The 21832-nt window shown below is 43.8% G+C and overlaps 1 protein-coding gene across 1 annotated transcript in view; it reads left to right on the plus strand.

Annotated features, from left to right (window-relative positions):
• LOC137527480 (olfactory receptor 13C7-like) overlaps positions 1–21832 on the plus strand; it is a 71929-nt gene that overhangs the window by 14508 nt on the left and 35589 nt on the right. The window contains exon 2 of the mRNA XM_068247995.1: positions 21040–21103. Within this exon, the coding sequence (XP_068104096.1) occupies positions 21040–21103 (64 nt within the window). The remainder of the gene's footprint in view (positions 1–21039; positions 21104–21832) is intronic.

Raw genomic sequence — 21832 nt, forward strand, 5'->3', positions numbered from 1 at the left:
ATTACGCCAGTGCATTCTACTATGATAGCGAGTAATTCCGATAGTAAAATATCAGTAATCTTTATTGATAATTTACTTTTGCCTAACACCCAACTTTCTCTCACATGGGCCTTCCCTCTCGATACCTAAACCCTAAGGACCTCCCAGTCAATGCCTAGCCCTAAGGACCCCTGATGATGCTTAGCCCTAAAGATAACCCACATACCGATTGTCTAACCTTAACCCTCCCCCCATCGGTGCTTAAAGGTACATACACACATCCAACTTTGTTGACCAACTTGCTGGCAGACTTGTCGTTTGAATGACAAGTTAGACGTGTGTACGCGATGTAGAGCAACTGATAATAGCCGGTTTTCCCAATCCGCCCAGCAGATCCATTGGACCAACTGTCCTTAGGTCCATACATGTGTACAAAAGACTTCTAGTCATTTGTTCAACTAATCCATGTTCAAACACAAGTCAGCCATTTAAGCCAGTCCATTGTTCTATCCAGTCCATTGTCCATTATCAAGTTGGTTAAACAACATGTAAATTAGGTAAATTAGCATATAAGACACTTTGTTGGTCAGTGTGTCCATGAGGTCTGAACGACTTGTTGTTTGCACTTCAAGTTGTTCAAACGACCAGTTTAAACGACAATCTGGAGTACAGTTGGACATGTGTATGCACCTTAACCCTGTCAGCCAGATAATATGGGCATAGCCAACAGATTTTGCATTCTATGAACAGTTAAGGCCCATACACACGTCGGATTTCCGCGAACGACGGGTCGTTTGCACGCCCCGTTGTTCCGTTGTTCGCCCGCTAAATCGGGCGTGTGTACAGACTGTCGTTCGCTTGATAAGGGTGAGTTTGAGCGATCCGCCCGGTTCAGCTGATGTGCAATTTGATTGACATGCTTGATAAAACTTTCTGCCATTAATTAAAAATAAATCAATCTTTAATGATCCACTGCATTTGTCTTGGCTGTATGTTTACCTGATTGTTCCTTTCCTTTTGCTGACCGATATTATAGAAATAGGTAATATGTGGGCTTCTTTTTTATATGAGTTGTAATATTAAAATAAATCGGTCACAGTTTCACACTAGGCAACTTATCACGGTGGCATAGTGGTTAGCGCTCTCGCCTTGCAGCACTGGGTCCCCGGTTTGAATCCCAGCCAGGGCACTATCTGCAAGGAGTTAGTATGTTCTCCCTGTGTCTGTGTGGGTTTCCTCCGGGCACTCCGTTTTCCTCCCACATCCCAAAAACATACAGATAAGTCAATTGGCTTCCCCCTAAATTGGCCCTAGACTTCGATACATACACTACTACATAATACATACTTAGAAATATGACTATGATAGGGATTGGATTGTGAGCCCCTCTGTGGGCCAGATAAGGTACAAGACAATATACTCTGTACAGCGCTGCGGAAGATGTTGGTGCTATAAATACAACCAGAGGAACAGGAGAAAAGCTCATGGAAGCTGTACATCGGTTTCCATGCTTCAAAGTCTAATGCTGGGCATACACGGCTTGATACTTCTTAACAATCGAGCCGCTGATGGCTCGATTGATCATTTCCGACAGGTCCGATTGCTGCCGGATCGATTCCGTGCTCGATACCGGCGAGCAGTACAATAGAAAAAAGAAGCGCTGATTAGGAAGCGCCCACGGGGCCGAGCGGGAATCGATCGAGCAGTGAAGCCGCTGGCTCGATACCGGCGCAAAAACGAGCCGTGTATGCCCAGCATAATTGAACTAGAATCCATGAATAGGTTACATATTTGTACAATCAACAGAGGTTATCCAATATAGGCAACTGAGGTTCTTTTGCTTTTAAACATTATGTTGCTCACTTGTGTCTGGTCAAATGAAACAATTAGTGGTCATTTAGATGAAACGACTGCACTGACTGATCAATCAAATGGAAAAATCATCCTGTGAAGGCCAGCTTAAAGTGGACCTGAACTCTTGCACCGGACAGAAGGAAAACAGAGAGAAATACACCCTGTATGTATTTAGAGAGTTTAGCCTGTCTAATTCACCCCTCATCTGGGACTAGTCACAGGTGTAATTTGACCTCTCAGCTGTGCCAGCTGGCTGCCTCGGCAGAGCAGGTAGTTTGTAAACGCAGGATGTTAACCCTATGTCTGCTTCCACGAAAGCAGGAAGTAGGCACACTGCAGATGTACTGCAGGATTCGTATCGGCTGTAAGAAGGAAATGTTTCTCTTTAAAGGTTATTATGCTGTTGCTTATCTTTGAGAGCAGAGAGGAAGTTTCTGAGTTCAGGTCTGCTTTAACACCGAGCAAAGGTCGGTCTCTGAAAAAGCTCCCACAGGCAATACTTTATTATTATTGATGATGATTTATATCGAACCACCATCTTCTGTGGCGTTGTAAAAAGGAAGAAACAAACAGGGGTACATAATACACAGACACTGGTGTATGAGACGATACAGATATTGGTAAATAACATAGATGTGCTAGACAGTATAATAAGTTATGCTGGGAATACACGTTTCGTTTTTGCCTTCGTTTTAGCCTTCGATTCGTTCGGTAAACGAATGGAGTGTTGAAAACGTATGTGAAAATAGTCATAATCTCATTATAGTTTCGATTAATAGACCCCAAAAACGAACGACTAGTGATCGAACATGTTTGATATTATCTCTCTTTATCCATCTAATCGAGCCATTGGTAGGCTTGACGGCTGTTCAGATCGATTATATATTCTTTTATGCCGTCCGTCCCTGTACTACGTTTCGTTTCTTTGCAGCCTTCGATCATTGGAAAAACGAAACCATCAGAATCGAAAAAAAAAAACGAAACCGTGGGTGGTGATATTAACCATACGATCGATTATTTCGGGATCGAAAAGGACAAAAGGCACAATCGAAACGAAGGTTTAAACGAAGGCAAAAACGAAACGTTTATTTCCAGCATTACAGTGACAATTATATGTTGGTTAACAACAATACAGTCAGACCCCCATTATTTGCCACCAACAGGGATTGGCCGATGATAAGTGTAGTTTCTGGTTGCTTGAGAGTCAATGTGAAAAATAGGCCTAGCTAAAAAACAGCACTATACCCCACACTGTATACTCACCATAAACTTTGTATTCATGTTGAAATACAGTAATTAAAAACAAATTAAAACACAGGGAAGACTTAACTTAAATGGAATGTCCGAGGTAGTTTAAAAAACAAAAATATTCTTACCTGGGGTTTCCTCCAGCCCCAGGCAGCTGTCCTGTGCCCTCGTCCCAGCCGGTGGGGGGGTCCTCTCCGGTGCAAATGTCGACCTCGCCAGGTCAGCATCTACTGCGCAGTACACTCCAGATGACGTCAGCGTGATCGCGAGTGGCCCCTGTTCAGGCGCAACAGATGCCGATCTGGAAAGGTCGACATCTGCACCAGAGAGGACCCCCGAGCCACCAGCTGGGAGCGGTGCTGCGGTGAGGGCACTCGACGGTGGCCAGGGGCTGGAGGAATGACACAGTAATCCTAAGCTTGGGTGGGAGGTCCTTGGTCTCAACACCCCGGAACTGGTCTAAGGTATAACACAGCAATGACTCAGTAATCCTAAGCTTGGGTGTGAGGTCCTTGGTCTCAACACCCTGGAACTGGTCTGAGGAATAACACAGCAATGACACAGTAATCCTAAGCTTGGGTGTGAGGTCCTTGGTCTCAACACCCTGGAACTGGTCTAAAGTATAACACAGTAAATAACAAGAGCGTAATCTGGCTAAGTGTGAATTCCCAGGTCCACCTGGTTCTAACACACTGTAGGATCTGACTGAGGTCTGAGAGCTCACATGTAAGTATTCGCAACGGCAGACAACCAGCAACTGACCAGCAAGATCTATATATACTACAGCGCTCCTCAGCGCCGCCCCCAGCCATTCAGCCAATCAGGAGTTCCGCTGGAATCAGCTGATCGTCCTGATCAGCTGATACCTCTCCTGCTGGCATAAAGGTCCTGTCTTCTAGTGCGCGCACGCGTAGCTCTCCATCTGTGTGCACTAGAAGGCCCAGGCAAACCAGACGCTTGCTGCTGTGCGGAAACCGCCGGTCTGAACGCGGAGACAGCCGCCCCGCCGCCAGACCGTGCGGCAGCATCTCCGCTATTCATTACACAATACAGTTTAAATCCATAAGGCTCGTACACAAGCTTGATTAAAATTGGCTGAGGTAGCCAATAATGACCACCCCAGCTGATAATCAAGCGTGTGTACAGTGGCCCCCGACCGCCACTACGCAAATAATCCGTTCGATGGATCAACTTGGCTGAGTGATGGCCAACTCCTTTGTGTACACCACTCCCGCACCTGTCACCTACACGCCGCTCCGTCGTCCCCTCCCCCCTCCTGCATAGCAAGAGAACGCATTGTCAGCTACACGGGTCTGTACAGGCCGACCCAGCGATGTCGCCCAAGAGGGTCGGGTCCTGATCCCTGACGCAGGGGCAAACCCAGAATTTTCAAGAAGGGGATTCCTGAAAGGTCTCCCTCAGCCATGCACAGTATAATAATATGATAGGACATCATGCTGGGTACACATAATGCGATTTCCCCTCAAACTGACAGGATCTGACAATTATTTCCTAAATGTCCGCTATGCTCCCGATCAATAACGGGATCAATCAGGAGCAGTTTGGATGCAGATAATAATGAGGACAGCTGACGTTGGTAAGGAAGGGGAAAGTGAATCACCCAGCAGGAGAACATGGCTGTGCTCATACCTGACTCTAAGTTCCCCAGAGATGCACCGTGCTCTGTACACACGCTGCTGCTCTATCCAAAGTCAACTGTATCAGAAAAAGAAAGGGAGCAGTGCTGTGAGCTGCAGGATGCCTGCAGATTTTCTGGTGTCTCAACTTTTGCCTGTCCCCAGACACAGTACCCGCCCTGGTCTGAGGGGGGATTCTGGGCAGCTGTAATCCCCCCCCCCCCCCCCTGCGTTTGCCTATGTGACAGGTGACGTAAGTCAAAGGTGTACCAACCAAAAAGATTCAAAACCCTTTTGTTTGAGCCAGATACTGGTGTGATCCCAAAGCCTCATACAGATATTAGAGTTGAGGGTCATTTTGGTCAATACTCTGCACGTGGTCCTGGTGACTAGAGTTGGTGTCTGATTTGGGGTTATTGAAATTCTGAACCCAAAATTCACCCATTACCACACTTCAGTACCCAGAAATTACTCACGTGAAGCGCAAGTGAACTCTCCCGACCTTGTCCATACGTTTGTGTGCTGAATTGTGGTGATGGACTTGTCTGGTTTCCAAATTTCAGTAACCTGAATCTGAACACTAACACCACTGCTGATCCACTGCTGATCCAAGGCCTCAGCCAAGGCAAAGGCAAAAGAGAACCACCAGGCTTGGATTCAGCAGTGGGAAGAGATTAGGAGAGTGCATTTGCAACCATGGCTGCCATTCTGCAGAGATGGATTAAGATGTAATGGGGCCCTAGGCAAGGTAGTAGATTCTGGGCCCCCTTGTCATCCTCTTGGTAAGCTGAAGTGGAGAGAGGTCAAAGAAGGTGGCAGATGGGCCCTTTGACACTGACTAGGCCCCAGGCACTCGGCAAATGCGCAGCAAAGACAAGTGTTCTTACCCCCTGCGGTAAGTGTGCAGACTGAGGCTGGCAGGCGGCATCTGTGCCAGGTCATCTCTATACAAGTGGTACTGTCTAAAGTGCTGGGTTCAGTATCAGTATCATTGAACAAGTGTCTGATCTAAAAGGGGGCACCTCGTATTGCGTACCTTTGAGACCAGGGATATCTGAAAGTAGAATGGCGGTAGTTTACCAATATTCTACTATGAAAGTGATTCATTCTACCAGGGGCGTACCTAGAAATCCCCAGGCCCCCATGCAAACCCCCCCCCCCCCTCCCTAGCTCCCGCTCAGGGACTTTTGTGGGGCAGGAGGGGTCACAGCATAAGAGGAGAGCGTGGCCGCAGATCGGTGTGGAGGGGGGACATTCCCCCCCCCTCCCTCACCTTGGGCTCTCCTCTCAGCGCTCCCCTTGTGTAATCATTGGTGGCGGCATAGTCGGCCTTTGACCTGAGCGACCGGAGCAGTCGCTCAGGGCGCCGGCTTTCAAGGGTGCGCCTATAGCTTTTTACCTATACTGAGGGCACCTACACCTATTTTCCTATACTGGGGGCACCTATAGCTGGCTACCTTTACTGAGAGCACTAACACCTGGCTACCTATACTGGAGGCACCTATGCCTGGCTACCTATGGGGGCGATGGAGACTTTCAACTGGCTTTTCTATACTGGGGGAACCTTTGCTTGGCAACCTTTATTGAGGGCACCTACACATGAGATACCTACCTATAATGAGTCTGAGGGCGTTTTTTTGGGGGGTGCACACTGTGGCTATAACGCGTGGTACAAATTGTCAGTGCTGTGCTATCATTCTAAATGGGTGGGGCGGGGGGCGGCTAACTGTCCCACTGACTGTCTTTATTAATATTCCTGAAAGGTTCTAGCCTTCATATTTAATTATATTCAGGATAATGCACTCTTTCCATCCATTCGTGGTTATTAATAGTATTTTTTCTATTATACATACGTGACGTGTCACGGAGATCTGAGCATTTGGCGTGATGTGTCTCGACTTTAAAAAGGTTGGGAACCACTGTCCTAGGAGAAGATATCTCAGGAGAAAAGGTGAATTGCATATGGGCCTGTGGGTGTGTGTGTGTATATGCACGCGCGAAGAGGATGAAGAAGTGGGGGGGGGGGGGCACAAAAATCAGGTTTCGCTCAGGGCGCTGTGAAACCTACGGCCGGCCCTGGGTGGCAGCGGGTAGCGGCGGCGGCAGGCTGAACACATACCTCCTTAGCGCCGGAGGTCTCCGATCACTAAGTGCTTCATGTTACTTCCTGTTTACAAAGGAAGTTACATGAAGCTCTTACAGATCGGAAGACCTCCGGCGCTAAGGAGGTATGTGTTCAGCCTGCCGCCGCCGCTACCCGCTGCCACCAATGATTGCAGGAGGGAAAGCGCTGAGAGGAGAGCCCGGGGTGATGGAGGGGGGGGGGGAATGTCCCCCCTCCACGCCGATCTGCGGCCACGCTCTCCACTTATGCTGCGACCCCTCATGCTTCACAAAAGTCCCTGAGCGGGCCCCCCCCACGGCGGCAGGTCGCATCCCCTTTTATTACGCCAGTGCATTCTACTATGATAGCGAGTAATTCCGATAGTAAAATATCAGTAATCTTTATTGATAATTTACTTTTGCCTAACACCCAACTTTCTCTCACATGGGCCTTCCCTCTCGATGCCTAAACCCTAAGGACCTCCCAGTCAATGCCTAGCCCTAAGGACCCCTGATGATGCTTAGCCCTAAAGATAACCCACACACCGATTGTCTACCCTTAACCCTCCCCCCATCGGTGCCTAAAGGTACATACACACATCCAACTTTGTTGACCAACTTGCTGGCAGACTTGTCATTTGAATGACAAGTTAGACGTGTGTACGCAATGTAGAGCATCTGATAATAGCCGGTTTTCCCAATCCGCCCAGTAGATCCATTGGACCAACTGTCCTTAGGTCCATACATGTGTACAAAAGACTTCTAGTCATTTGTTCAACTAATCCATGTTCAAACACAAGTCGTTTGATCAGCCATTTAAGCCAGTCCATTGTTCTATCCAGTCCATTGTCCATTATCAAGTTGGTTAAACATCATGTAAATTAGGTAAGTTAGCATATAAGCCACTTTGTTGGTCAGTGTGTACATGAGGTCTGACCGACTTGTTGTTTGCACTTCAAGTTGTTCAAACGACCAGTTTAAACGACAATCTGGAGTACAGTTGGACATGTGTACGCACCTTAACCCTGTCAGCCAGATAATATGGGCATAGCCAACAGATTTTGCATTCTATGAACAGTTAAGGCCCATACACACGTCGGATTTCCGCGAACGACGGGTCGTTTGCACGCCCCGTTGTTCCGTTGTTCGCCCGCTAAATCGGGCGTGTGTACAGACTGTCGTTCGCGTGATAAGAGTGAGTTTGAGCGATCCGCCCGGTTCAGCTGATGTGCAATTTGATTAACATGTTTGATAAAACTTTCTGCCATTAATTAAAAATAAATCAATCTTTAATGATCCACTGCATTTGTCTTGGCTGTATGTTTACCTGATTGTTCCTTTCCTTTTGCTGACCGATATTATAGAAATAGGTAATATGTGGGCTTCTTTTTTATATGAGTTGTAATATTAAAATAAATCGGTCATAGTTTCACACTTGGCAACTTATCACGGTGGCGTAGAGGTTAGCGCTCTCGCCTTGCAGCACTGGGTCCCCGGTTTGAATCCCAGCCAGGGCACTATCTGCAAGGAGTTAGTATGTTCTCCCTGTGTCTGTGTGGGTTTCCTCCGGGCACTCCGTTTTCCTCCCACATACCAAAAACATACAGATAAGTCAATTGGCTTCCCCCTAAATTGGCCCTAGACTACGATACATACACTACTACATAATACATACATACTTAGAAATATGACTATGGTAGGGATTGGATTGTGAGCCCCTCTGTGGGCCAGATAAGGTACAAGACAATATACTCTGTACAGCGCTGCGGAAGATGTTGGTGCTATAAATACAACCAGAGGAACAGGAGAAAAGCTCATGGAAGCTGTACATTGGTTCCCATGCTTCAAAGTCTAATGCTGGGCATACACGGCTTGATACTTCTTAACAATCGAGCCGCTGATGGCTCGATTGATCATTTCCGACAGGTCCGATTGCTGCCGGATCGATTCCGTGCTCGATACCGGCGAGCAGTACAATAGAAAAAAGAAGCGCTGATTAGGAAGCGCCCACGGGGCCGAGCGGGAATCGATCGAGCAGTGAAGCCGCTGGCTCGATACCGGCGCAAAAACGAGCTGTGTATGCCCAGCATAATTGAACTAGAATCCATGAATAGGTTACATATTTGTACAATCAACAGAGGTTATCCAATATAGGCAACTGAGGTTCTTTTGCTTTTAAACATTATGTTGCTCACTTGTGTCTGGTCAAATGAAACAATTAGTGGTCATTTAGATGAAACGACTGCACTGACTGATCAATCAAATGGAAAAATCATCCTGTGAAGGCCAGCTTAAAGTGGACCTGAACTCTTGCACCGGACAGAAGGAAAACAGAGAGAAATACACCCTGTATGTATTTAGAGAGTTTAGCCTGTCTAATTCACCCCTCATCTGGGACTAGTCACAGGTGTAATTTGACCTCTCAGCTGTGCCAGCTGGCTGCCTCGGCAGAGCAGGTAGTTTGTAAACGCAGGATGTTAACCCTATGTCTGCTTCCACGAAAGCAGGAAGTAGGCACACTGCAGATGTACTGCAGGATTCGTATCGGCTGTAAGAAGGAAATGTTTCTCTTTAAAGGTTATTATGCTGTTGCTTATCTTTGAGAGCAGAGAGGAAGTTTCTGAGTTCAGGTCCGCTTTAACACCGAGCAAAGGTCGGTCTCTGAAAAAGCTCCCACAGGCAATACTTTATTATTATTGATGATGATTTATATCGAACAACCATCTTCTGTGGCGTTGTAAAAAGGAAGAAACAAACAGGGGTACATAATACACAGACACTGGTGTATGAGACGATACAGATATTGGTAAATAACATAGATGTGCTAGACAGTATAATAAGTTATGCTGGGAATACACGTTTCGTTTTTGCCTTCGTTTTAGCCTTCGATTCGTTCGGTAAACGAATCGAGTGTTGAAAACGTATGTGAAAATAGTCATAATCTCATTATAGTTTCGATTAATAGACCCCAAAAACGAACGACTAGTGATCGAACATGTTTGATATTATCTCTCTTTATCCATCTAATCGAGCCATTGGTAGGCTTGACGGCTGTTTAGATCGATTATATATTCTTTTATGCCGTCCGTCCCTGTACTACGTTTCGTTTCTTTGCAGCCTTCGATCATTGGAAAAACGAAACCATCAGAATCGAAAAAAAAAAACGAAACCGTGGGTGGTGATATTAACCATACGATCGATTATTTCGGGATCGAAAAGGACAAAAGGCACAATCGAAACGAAGGTTTAAACGAAGGCAAAAACGAAACGTTTATTTCCAGCATTACAGTGACAATTATATGTTGGTTAACAACAATACAGTCAGACCCCCATTATTTGCCACCAACAGGGATTGGCCGATGATAAGTGTAGTTTCTGGTTGCTTGAGAGTCAATGTGAAAAATAGGCCTAGCTAAAAAACAGCACTATACCCCACACTGTATACTCACCATAAACTTTGTATTCATGTTGAAATACAGTAATTAAAAACAAATTAAAACACAGGGAAGACTTAACTTAAATGGAATGTCCGAGGTAGTTTAAAAAACAAAAATATTCTTACCTGGGGTTTCCTCCAGCCCCAGGCAGCTGTCCTGTGCCCTCGTCCCAGCCGGTGGGGGGGGGTCCTCTCCGGTGCAAATGTCGACCTCGCCAGGTCAGCATCTACTGCGCAGTACACTCCAGATGACGTCAGCGTGATCGCGAGTGGCCCCTGTTCAGGCGCAACAGATGCCGATCTGGAAAGGTCGACATCTGCACCAGAGAGGACCCCCGAGCCACCAGCTGGGAGCGGTGCTGCGGTGAGGGCACTCGACGGTGGCCAGGGGCTGGAGGAAGCCCCGGGTAAGTATATTTTTGTTTTTTTAAAATACCTCCGACATTCCCTTAACCTCCTTGCCGGTCTAAAAAATCCGGCAAGGAGGCAGCGCCGCACATTTTTTTTTTTTTTCTTTAAATCATGTAGCGAGCCAAGGGCTCGCTACATGATAGCCGCTAAGCGGCGGCATTCCCCCACCCACTCCGATCGCCTTCGGCGATCAGAGTATGCAGGGAATCCCGTTGAGAACGGGATTTCCTGCAGGGCTTCCTCGGTCGCCATGGCGACGGGGCGGGATGACGTGGGACGTCATAGGGAATCCCGATCCGCCCCTCAACGCTGCCTGGCACTGATTGGCCAGGCAGCGCAGGGCTCTGGGGCGGGGGGGAGCGACTCGGCGCGGCGGATTGCGGCGGATCGGCGGCGAGCGGCGGCGATCGGAAGTTACAAGCAGCTAGCAAAGTGCTAGCTGCTTGTAACAAAAAAAAAATTATGCAAATCGGCCCAGCGGGGCCTGAGATATCCTCCTGCGCAGGTTACCCCGAGCTGAGCTCGGGATAACCGGCAAGGAGGTTAAGGGAAAAAAGAGACATTAAATGTAGCAGCTTTTATACTTACCTGGGGCTTCCTCAACCCCATTCCGGCTGTGGGCTCCATTGCCGTTCTTCTGGGCCCCTCTGTTCCTCTGCTGTGTCCCCGGTATACTTTCCAGCCGTGGCCAGCCATCCTTCACCGGACATGCGTGGCCTGGGTGCATGCCCCCGTCGTGCTCCCGTGGCCCAGGCCGTTCTCTGCCTGTGCAGCACTAAGTGTGCAGGCGCAGTTTAAGCACGACTGGGCCATGCATGTGTGTTGAAGCACCACTTGCCGCGACCGGGAAATATACCAGGGGACACAGAAGAGGAACGGAAAGTCCCAGGAGGACAGCAATGGAGTCCACGGCCGTAATGGTGCTGGAGGAAGCCCCAGCTGAGTATAGAAGCTGCTACATTGAATGTCTCTGGTACACTTTAATGTAACAGAGGTTTATTACTGTATAAAGAAGTGTTAAAGTAGATTTATGCATCCTGCAAGGCCAGGATTTTCCTTCCAGTTGCCTAATAATTCTGGTTAACACAGTACACGATTGGACACTTCGAACATATACATTGTACAATTGTGGCCGGTGAGCAGTGATGAGCGAAATCGTCGCTGGAAGGCTCATGAGAATTTCGTTGAATCCCTGGCAAGATCACGAGAATCTTGCCAATCAGTTTCACGAGACTGGCATTAAAATGGCTCCAATGCGTTTGAATTGCTTCATTGTGAGCACAGTGTGGTATAGCGGGGTAGTGTAATTTTTTTTCTCTCTCCCCCCCCCCCCCCCCAACCACCATCATATATAACATCCAGATTTGATACAAAAAGCATTTAAGGTTCATACACACACTAGATTAAACTCGCCTGAGGTTACATAGTTACATAGTTATTTTGGTTGAAAAAAGACATACGTCCATCGAGTTCAAAGAGTACAAAGTACAACTCCAGCCTGCCCCCTCACATATCCCTGTTGAGGTAACTTTGTGGGGTGAGCATCTAGTGTGTGTACAGCGGCACCGGTTCCGGCTCACATGAGTACAGTCCAATGCGATTGTTCTTCCTCCTTGCCCTGCCCACCCATCATGCACCACTTGTTATCCCTTAGCCCACTCCATAGTAACAGGATGCATTGCTAGCCCGCAAGCTAGGGACACATTTGTACAGCCTCGGCCACAAATTGTTGCCTGAGGGATCGAGTGCCGATTCCTGCTGGGGAAAGTAATCTAAAGTGTGTGAGAGGCTTTATTATGGTATACTATACATGTGTATATTTTCTTTGCATTTACTGGTCATGCTTGTGTTATATTACGTGTAAGACTCGGTTTATACCAGTACGAGGATATATTAAGGAAATATTGAAGAAACTCCAAAAAGTTTGTATGCAAAAAGTACGAAAAGTCTTTATATAAGACAAAAGTGGGCAAAATGTTGATATGAAATATTATTCAGACAGCCTATTCCATAGCAGAGAATGGCGAACAACATGCAGCAGTGATTAACATCAAGATTAGTGCTGTGGTTAAAGGAGAACTGAAGAGAGAGGTATATGGAAGCTGCCATATTTATTTCCTTTTAAGCAATACCAGTTACCTTGCAGGCAGCCCTGCTGAGCTATCTGCCTGCAGAATCACACCAGAAACAAGCATGCAGCTAATCTAGTCAGATCTGACAATAATGCCAGAAACACCTGATCTGCTGCATGCTTGTTCAGGGTCTGTGGCTGAAAGTATTAGAGGCAGAGGCTCAGCAGAGCTGCCAGACAACTGGTATTGCTTATAAGGAAATCAATATGGCAGCCTCTATATACCTCTCACTACAGTTCTCCTTTAACATCGCACCCTCGAGGGTAGTCTCGATATTAACCACTGCGCTAATCTTGATGTTGTTAATCACTGCTGCATGTTCGCCATTTTCTGCTTTGGAATAGGCTGTCTGAAGGATATTTTATATGAACATTTTTCACCCTTTTTGTGCTTTTTGCATACAAAATTTTTGGAGTCTCTTCAATATTTCCGCAATATATCCTTGTACTGGTATAAAGGTTATGTAGGTGTTGTGGCACACCTATAAGGATATTATGTACCCTCTTTTTTCTCCCTGTAAATAAATCACCATAAGACTCGGTTCCCACCATATCAGATTCGTGCCATGTACGTAAACACTGGATGCACCTGAATGTCCACAGCGTGGAACTACCGAAGCCCGAGTTTCCGGTGTGCCCCTTGCATTGGACAAGTCATACACAGCATTGCTATTATTTCATGTACGACTTTCGTCTGGTGTCCAAGAAAGATTGCGCAGTCCCTACCCATGTGTTCAGTTCATTGGAACGTTGGCAGCAGATCATTTATTCCCATAGATAACATAGGATCCTTCAACATGTCCATTTATCATGTGGGAATAGGGCCTTATATGTTTTACATGGTGTTTTACCACGTGGTCACTTTGGCGCAGGGTAAGCGGGTGGCGTTAATTACTATTCCCTCTCCGAGTTGTAGCAGGCCGGTGTGGGGTCTGGCGATCGCCGACCCCAGGATTACACCGCTGTGCAGCCATATCCATAAACAAATGTTATGTCTATGGCGGTGCCCAGGTCAGGCACAGCACGAGGCAGAGGCATGCCGAAATGACCTACCTCGGTTAAGATTGCCACCCAATGTGGCAAACAGATCAATCACTCTATGATTTGAACCTGATTAGAGATTGATGAATGCCCCCCGTACATTGCGCACAGATTTTCAATAGATTTCACCATTAAATCTATTGAAAATCTATCAAGTGATACAGTGCAACAAGTGATACAGTGCAACACTCTGGGACGTCCATCTACCGCCACTCCTGCGCCGTGTCCAATCGATTGAAATTTACTCTTCCATTCTATCATAATTACGATCCATTTTTGCTGTAAATTGATCAAAATTATAATCGATGCAGCTTGTTGCATCATAGATAACTGGCAGATCCAATCCGAGCGTGTTTGGCTACACTGTACCTTGCACTGTATTCATTGTTCAAAAGTTCACATAAAACTTTAGTTCTCTCTAAAATGTAATAAACATTTTAGTGAAAAAAGCTGTATTGATTTTATCTTATTTTAAGGATATTCATATATATATATATATATATATATATATATATATATATATATATATATATATATATATATATATATATATATATATATATATATATATATATATATATATGCCATTTCTGTGAATCTACCCTTGGTCTCATTCATGGGACATGTTCAAGTCCAAAGTCATCTGCATTTCAACCCCAACTATTCATATTTACTTCTATCTCTAGTTTCTGTTTTCCTGGACTGTCCAGCTAAGTTAATTAGAGAGCACAGGACAATAGCTATGGGAGCAGATCAGTCTATTCAGCTTTGAGGAAGTAAACATTCCCTATTGTCTTTGCAAGTCTTCTTTAGTATACATGTGTCCAGTCTCAATAGACTCTAAATTTAAATTTAAATGAAACATTTGACTCAGAAAGGTTCCTTCAATGCCATCTCTCCATTGCTTCTCTGTTCTCAGCCAAACAATAGTCTCACCAATTATATTCAAAGCAGTGAATTATCTCATCTGACTTGAACTTGATTGGACAGTGGCCTTCTAAAGAGGACTATAAAAGGCTGATGGACCAGGTAGAGTGTACAGAAGACTTTACCAGGTAAGCTGAAGACATCTCTTACAACTTCTCTAGCTTTCTCAAGTCTCCTAAATGCTTGTATTGGTAGTAGATATCTCTTGCTAGAGGCCCCTTCTGAGATAAGGAACCACCTTTTCAAATTTGTTTTATGGCTAGGATTCAACAGCTCTGCATGTACACGGAAATATATTTTGTTTTGTTTTTCCATTGGAAATATAGGATTTATTTTTTAGCTAATTATAAAGTCCTATATAGTCCCAAAGCCTTTACTTGAGTCTTAAAAAATCCTCAGTCATTTTTAGACTCAAGGTCACTCTTTTTGGTTGGGTGAAACTTTGCATATAGCTTAGCGCTTACCAATTTCCATTAATTTTACCAAATTCATTAAGCCATTTTTTTTAGGTAAATAATGAATTTAAGTTTACTTTTGTTGCCTTATTGTATCCTTCCTAATAGATTTAAATGTGCTGATTAATTTATATGATTTTTTCCCCCTCTAGGCTTTTGAGCCAGTGGTTTAACTATATTCTGAGATTCTATCCTGACCACCAACATAAATGAGTCTACCCTAAATGGTAAGTTTGTATGCTGTGAAAATTGCATTTTTAATTCAGGTGTATTGGATGTTATTGCGTTAAGTAGAGGTTAGCACAAATGTTCACTATTTTCATAGCAAAATGTGCCGATTTGCACTTTCTCGCAATTTTCACAAAAAAACATTCCAAGATACACATTTTTGTGAAAATAAGATTTTTTTGAAAATGTGCTTTCTCACGCCCATATATGTATCCAAACATGCTTCTTCCGTGTGAAAATTTCCTTTGTGGAACATTTTTGTGGAAATTGTAGCGAAAACAAAAATGGCCATAGTTGTTCATCACTATGTTTAACAAATTACTATTGTTAGAATGCATATACACATATTGAATTTTCATTGGCCAATCACTTGCCAATTTTACCAACTCCATGTTGAATGAAAGCTTACCTACAAAATCTGTTCATAGTATTCAAAATCGGTACTTCATGGAAGTTGTATAATTGGATGTGTACCAGGCTTTACTTGAAACGTCCCCTCAGAGGCATTTGTGTTGCATATCTTAAAGGGACACTTAAGTCAAACAAAAAAATGAGTTTTACTCACCTAGGGCTTCCAATAGCCCCCTGCAGCTGTCCGGTGCCCTCGCCGTCTCCCTCCGATCCTCCTGGCCACATCAGCAGCCACTTCCTGTTTCGGTGACAGGAGCTGACAGGCTGGGGACGCGAGTGATTCTTCGCGTTCCCAGCCACAATAGCACCCTCTATGCTGCTATATGGTATATGATATATGCTATAGCAGCATAGATGGCGCTATTGTGGCCAGGAACGCGAAGAATCACTCGCGTCCCCAGCCTGTCAGCTCCTGTCACCGAAACAGAAAGTGGCTGCCGGCGGGGCCAGGAGGATCAGAGGGAGATGGCGAGGGCACCGGACAGCTGCAGCGGGCTATTGGAAGCCCCAGGTGAGTAAAACTCATTTTTTTTGTTTGACTTAAGTGTCCCTTTAAGCTTGGTACACACATCCAATGTTGATTGGCCAATCACTGCCCAATTTTACCATCTCCATGTAGTATGAACGTTACCCACGCAATTAGTCGTAATTTTCAAAATCTGTGGGTCCTCATACTACATCGAGGTGGTGAAATTGGCTAATCAAAATTGAAGGTGTGTACCAGACTATACAGTAAATCTAGACCACCTATCCACTTCACTATGTACAAGTGATTTACCATCACTTGTACATAGTGAAGTGGATAGGTGGTCTAGATTTACTGTATAGTCTGGTACACACCTTCAATTTTGATTAGCCAATTTCACCACCTCGATGTAGTATGAGGACCCACAGATTTTGAAAATTACGACTAATTGCGTGGGTAACGTTCATACTACATGGAGATGGTAAAATTGGGCAGTGATTGGCCAATCAACATTGGATGTGTGTACCAAGCTTAAAGGGACACTAAAGTCAAACAAAAAAAATGAGTTTTACTCACCTGGGGCTTCTCGCCTAGTTTGCTCCTGTAAAAATCATTATATTTGCTTAAACCTGAGTTGTTTTTGTTTGCACATCAGCCAAACTTTGGCCTCTTTCTCATTACTTGTTATGAGCAGGTGCAAATAGTTTGGTTCATGAGTGGGCAAATAAAGCAGCCAATGAAGAGTGACATTGGAAGTCCACAAGAGGGCCTCTGTGTTTTTTTGTCTTGCTTCACATTTGTGAAATTTGTATGTTTTCTGCTAGATTTTCCTCCAACACATCAGGTTAATTTGTCTGCAGAACACCAAAGAGGAAGACTACTCCTGTGTCACTTGGAATAGCCTTCCTGCTTTGGTCCTTTTGTGGGCAACATGTCAACATATAGCTGAATAGGGTACCTGTTATACACAGATGCTCCTAATTCTATTAGTGTGTGGGTAAAAGCAGCAACAAGTCCATCAGAAGTGGTCAATAAGGTTTTCAAGATAGCCTTGTTGAGGTTTATTTGTCTGCTGAATACCAAAGAGGAAGACTACTCCTGTGTTTTATAAGTGGTATAGCCTTTCTGCTTTGGTCTTTTTGTGGGCAACATGTCAACATGTATGTAACAGAATATGCCAATTATACTCTAGTGCTTCTAATTCTGTTAGCCTTGAAGTTTATTTGTCTGCAGAAAGCCAAAGAGAAAGACTACTCCTGTGTTTTATAAGCGGAATAGCCTTCCTGCTTTGGTCCTTTTGTGGGCAGCATGTCAACATGTAATGCTCCTAATTCTGTTAGTATTTGGGTAACAAAAGCAATCAGTCCATCAGAAGTGGTCAATAAGGTTTTCAAGATAGCCTTGTTGAGGTTTATTTGTCTGCAGAATACCAAAGAGAAAGTCTACTCCTGTGTCATAAGTGGAATAGCCTTTCTGCTTTGGTCTTTTTGTGGGCAACATGTTAACGTGTATGTAAAAGAATAGGCCAGCGATTAATAATAGTGCTCCTAATTCTGTTAGTGGCTGTGTAAAAGCAGCAACCAGTCCATCAGAAGTGGTCAATATGGTTTCCAAGATAGCTTTGTATGCAGAACACCACAGAGGAAGACTACTCCTGTGTCAATTGGAATAGCCTTTCTGCTTTGGTCTTTTTGTGGGCAACATGTCAACATATAATAGAATCAAGCACCTATTATACAATAGTGCTTCTGAATACATTAGTGGGTGGGTGACAAGATCAACCAGTCCATCAGAAGTGGTCAATACAGGTTTCAAGATAGCCTGCTGAGGTTTATTTGTCTGCAGAACACCAAAGAGGAAGACTATTCTGTGTTTTATAAGTGGTATAGCCTTTCTGCTTTGGTCCTTTTGTGGGCAACATGTCAACATATAACAGAATGTGTTTTCAGTCATTGTGGCTTCTAGTCCATACTGTTTGATTTGCTTAGAATGATGTTTTTCTTCCGCTTTGTCCAACATGTCTCTTCTTTTTCCTGTCTCCCATAAGTGGAAAGGCATTTTTGCCTTTTGTGGGCAACATGTCCACACCAACTAAAACATTTTTTTTTACTGTTTGGCTTTAATGCCCTCCATATTTTCTGGGTTCTCCTCAATCACTTAGTTCCTTATTTCTTGCTGTTTGTGCTAAATGGGAAAAAGAAATGACTGATTCATCAAAGGTAGTTGACAAATCCTTAAGCTTGACTTGTCTGCAGAGCACCCCAAACAGAACACCATGCTGTCTCATTTCTGGCAGGTGTTTCCTTCCAGTTCGGGGCATTTTGTGGGTAACTCGTCAACTTACAATAACTCTCGAAGATGTGTTATTCTCATTTTCTGCTAAGCATATATAGTATTTGATGGTGGATGATCAAACAAAGCAATCAATCCCTCAATGTAGTCTACAAAACCACAGTTGTCAGGTATGCCTGTCTATCCACCCCAAAGGAAGCATTATCATTTCTCAGAAATGGTAAATGTTTCCTTTATGGGCATTTTGTGGACAGCAAGTCTGTAGACAATTGTCAAAAGACAATTGCTTCTGTATCGAGATGCAACCGATTCCCTAGTGATATGCTATTTGTGTTCCAGCCTCGTTTTCGTGACTTTAACGCTGATTGTATTTCTGTTTTACTGTAAAGGTTATCTTTGATTAAAAAAAATTTTATCTGACTTTTTTTCTTTTTTTTTTATAGTATTCAAAGTCAACAGTCTTGCAGAAAAAAGATGAGAAGAATATATGTGAGTATCTGATATTTGCAGTTCTGGAAATCATTTTGCCTATACTTTTTTGGCTACTGGAACTTTATAGGCCTTTTTGTCACTAAGAACATAAAGTGAACTTGGTCCATAAGCTGAGCAAACCAAAGCACTTGCCTTAAACTGCAGTTAAAGTTTTAAACACATGACAGATGGTTCTTGTCTGACATGGCTATTTAGGGCCTCCTCTGCCAAGGATCTAGAACCCCCCCATGAGTAAGTTTGGAAAGTAATCTGCTAAATATTGTCTGCGTTGACCTTCTTGAGGCTCCTACAGCTCATTTTCCCTGACACTGAAACTCTGTTCATGATTTGGTGAAACAAGGCACTTCCTTATCATATCTAATAAGTAAGTGCTTTCTTGTTTGCCAGATTTGTAAACAAGGATGTCTCCAGCTATTCCTTCTCATGAATAAGGATATCTTCAACTGTTCCTCAGTTCAGATATTAACAAAGTGCAGAAGAAAGTCGAATGACAAACAGTTAGTTACGGGAATAGTGTGCTAAATATTAGAAGTATGGAATCTATGTTGTCTGCTTGAATTTCTTACAGCCACGTTCCTTTTAGCCTTTTCTCTACCACAAGGACACAACATGAAATTCTGTCCATGAGTCAGGTGAACGGGAGGGCACTTCCTTGTCTTATCCAATAAATAAGTGCTTTTTTGTTCGCCTGATTTGTGAATGAAGATTTCTTCAACTCCTTCGCTGCATAGACATAGATTAACTGTAGAAGAGCATAGAAATGCAAAAAGTTAGTAATGTGCTATATATGTTCGGTAATGTCCTATGTACTGCAACTGTAGAATTAATTGCGTTTGTGCATGAACCTTTCTTTCTTTCCACCTCAAAAACTTGGAGAAGATCTGTCCATTGGTCGGGTGAATGAGGGCACTTATTTGTGTTATCCAGTAAGTAAGTGCTGCTTCATTCGCCCGATTTGTGGATGAGGATATCTTCGGTTGTCCCTTTACGTGGAACTGTTAGGGAAGTAGTGGGCAATTACCAAATCCATTTTGTCTTTGCTTGAATTTCTCATTGCCATGTTCTTGTAGCAGCTTTTCATCACCTTGAGGAAACAACGTAAAAATCTGTTCAGGAGTCGGGTAAACAAGAGCACTTCCTTGTCTTATCCAATAAGCAAGTGCTACCTTGTTTACCCGATTTGTGGATGAGGATATCTTCTTCCATGTGGCCATCAACAAATTATAGAGGAGTGTAGAGTTTTATGTGGTGTGCTAAATAGTGCAAAATATTGCAATAATAAACTGCATTTTGTCTGAATTTCTCATGGCCATATTCTTGTCTGGGGTCAGGCAAAATTGCAGAAGGTGGTAGAGATGGGAAAAGTTAATGACAAGTGTTGTGCCAAGTTTGCTATAAATAATCTATTTTGTCTGCGACAATGGCATGGCAGCCTTGTTCTCCACGTGAAAATCTGTCCATGAATTGGGCCGAACAAAAGCACTTATTTGTGTTACCCAGTAAATAAGTGCTTTTTTGTTCGCCCGATTCGTGAATCAGGATATCTTCTACTCATCTCTACGTGGACACCATCAAATTGTATATGGAGCAGTATGTTAAGTATCGTAATTTCATTTTGTATGTGCTTGAATTTCTTTAGGCAGTGTTCTTGTAACCCTTTTCTCCCTAAAACACGCAGCATGGAACTCTTCATGAATTGGGCGAACGAGGGCACTTTCTTGTATGATTAACTAAGAAAGTGCTCTTTTGTTCGTCCGATTTATGAATGAGGATATCTTCAACTGTACCTAAATGTAAATATCTACAAATTGTAGACGAGAATAGAGCTGTTAAGAGAATAGTGTGTTAAATAATTTATTTAGAAAATCCTTTTTGTTTGTGCTTGAATCTCTTGTGTATATGTTCTAACCGTTTTTTCTCCATATCAGACACAACAGAAAACTTTGTACATGAGCCGGGCGAACAAATGCACTTCCTTGTGTTATCGACTAAGTAAGTGCTTATTTGTTCACCCGATTTGTGAGCAAGAACGTCTTCATCTCTTCTTCTAGACACCATTGCAGAGTTGAGTTTAGAATCATTAGGGGAGGCGTGTGCAATTACCAAATCAATTTTTTCTGTGTTTGAATGTCTCCTGGGCATGTTCTTTTAACCCTTTTCCTCCACCTTAGAGACAATAAGAACATTTGTACATGAATCGGGTGAACAAGAGCACTTCCTTATCTTATCCAATAAGCAAGTGCTACCTTGTTTGCCCGATTTGTGAATGAAGATATCGTCAACTCTTGTCGACATCAGAAAATTGCAACTATTTGGGGAGTAGTGTACAATTACAAAGTCTTTTTTTTCTGTGCTTGAATTTCCTATAAACGTGATTTTGACCATTTTCTCCACCTCAGAACGGGAACATTTGTGCATGAATCGGGTGAATAGGTGCACTTCCTTGTCTTACCCAATAAGCAAGTGCTGCCTTATTTGCCCGATTTGTGAACGAGAATACCTTCAGCGCTTCCTGTGGATGATAGCAAGTTGCAGAAGAGTTCAGAACTGTTGGGGAAGTAGTCTGTAATTACTAATTTCATTTTTTCTGTACTTGAATTTCCTCTGGAAATGTTCTTGTGATCTTATTACTCCACCTCAGATACAACCTAAACTTTGTACACGAGTCAGGCTGAACAAGCACTCTTCCTTGTCTTGTCTAATAAACAAGTGCTGCCTTGT

Source organism: Hyperolius riggenbachi, chromosome 8 (assembly GCF_040937935.1).
Source record: "Hyperolius riggenbachi isolate aHypRig1 chromosome 8, aHypRig1.pri, whole genome shotgun sequence".
Classification (NCBI taxonomy): Eukaryota; Metazoa; Chordata; class Amphibia; order Anura; family Hyperoliidae; genus Hyperolius; species Hyperolius riggenbachi.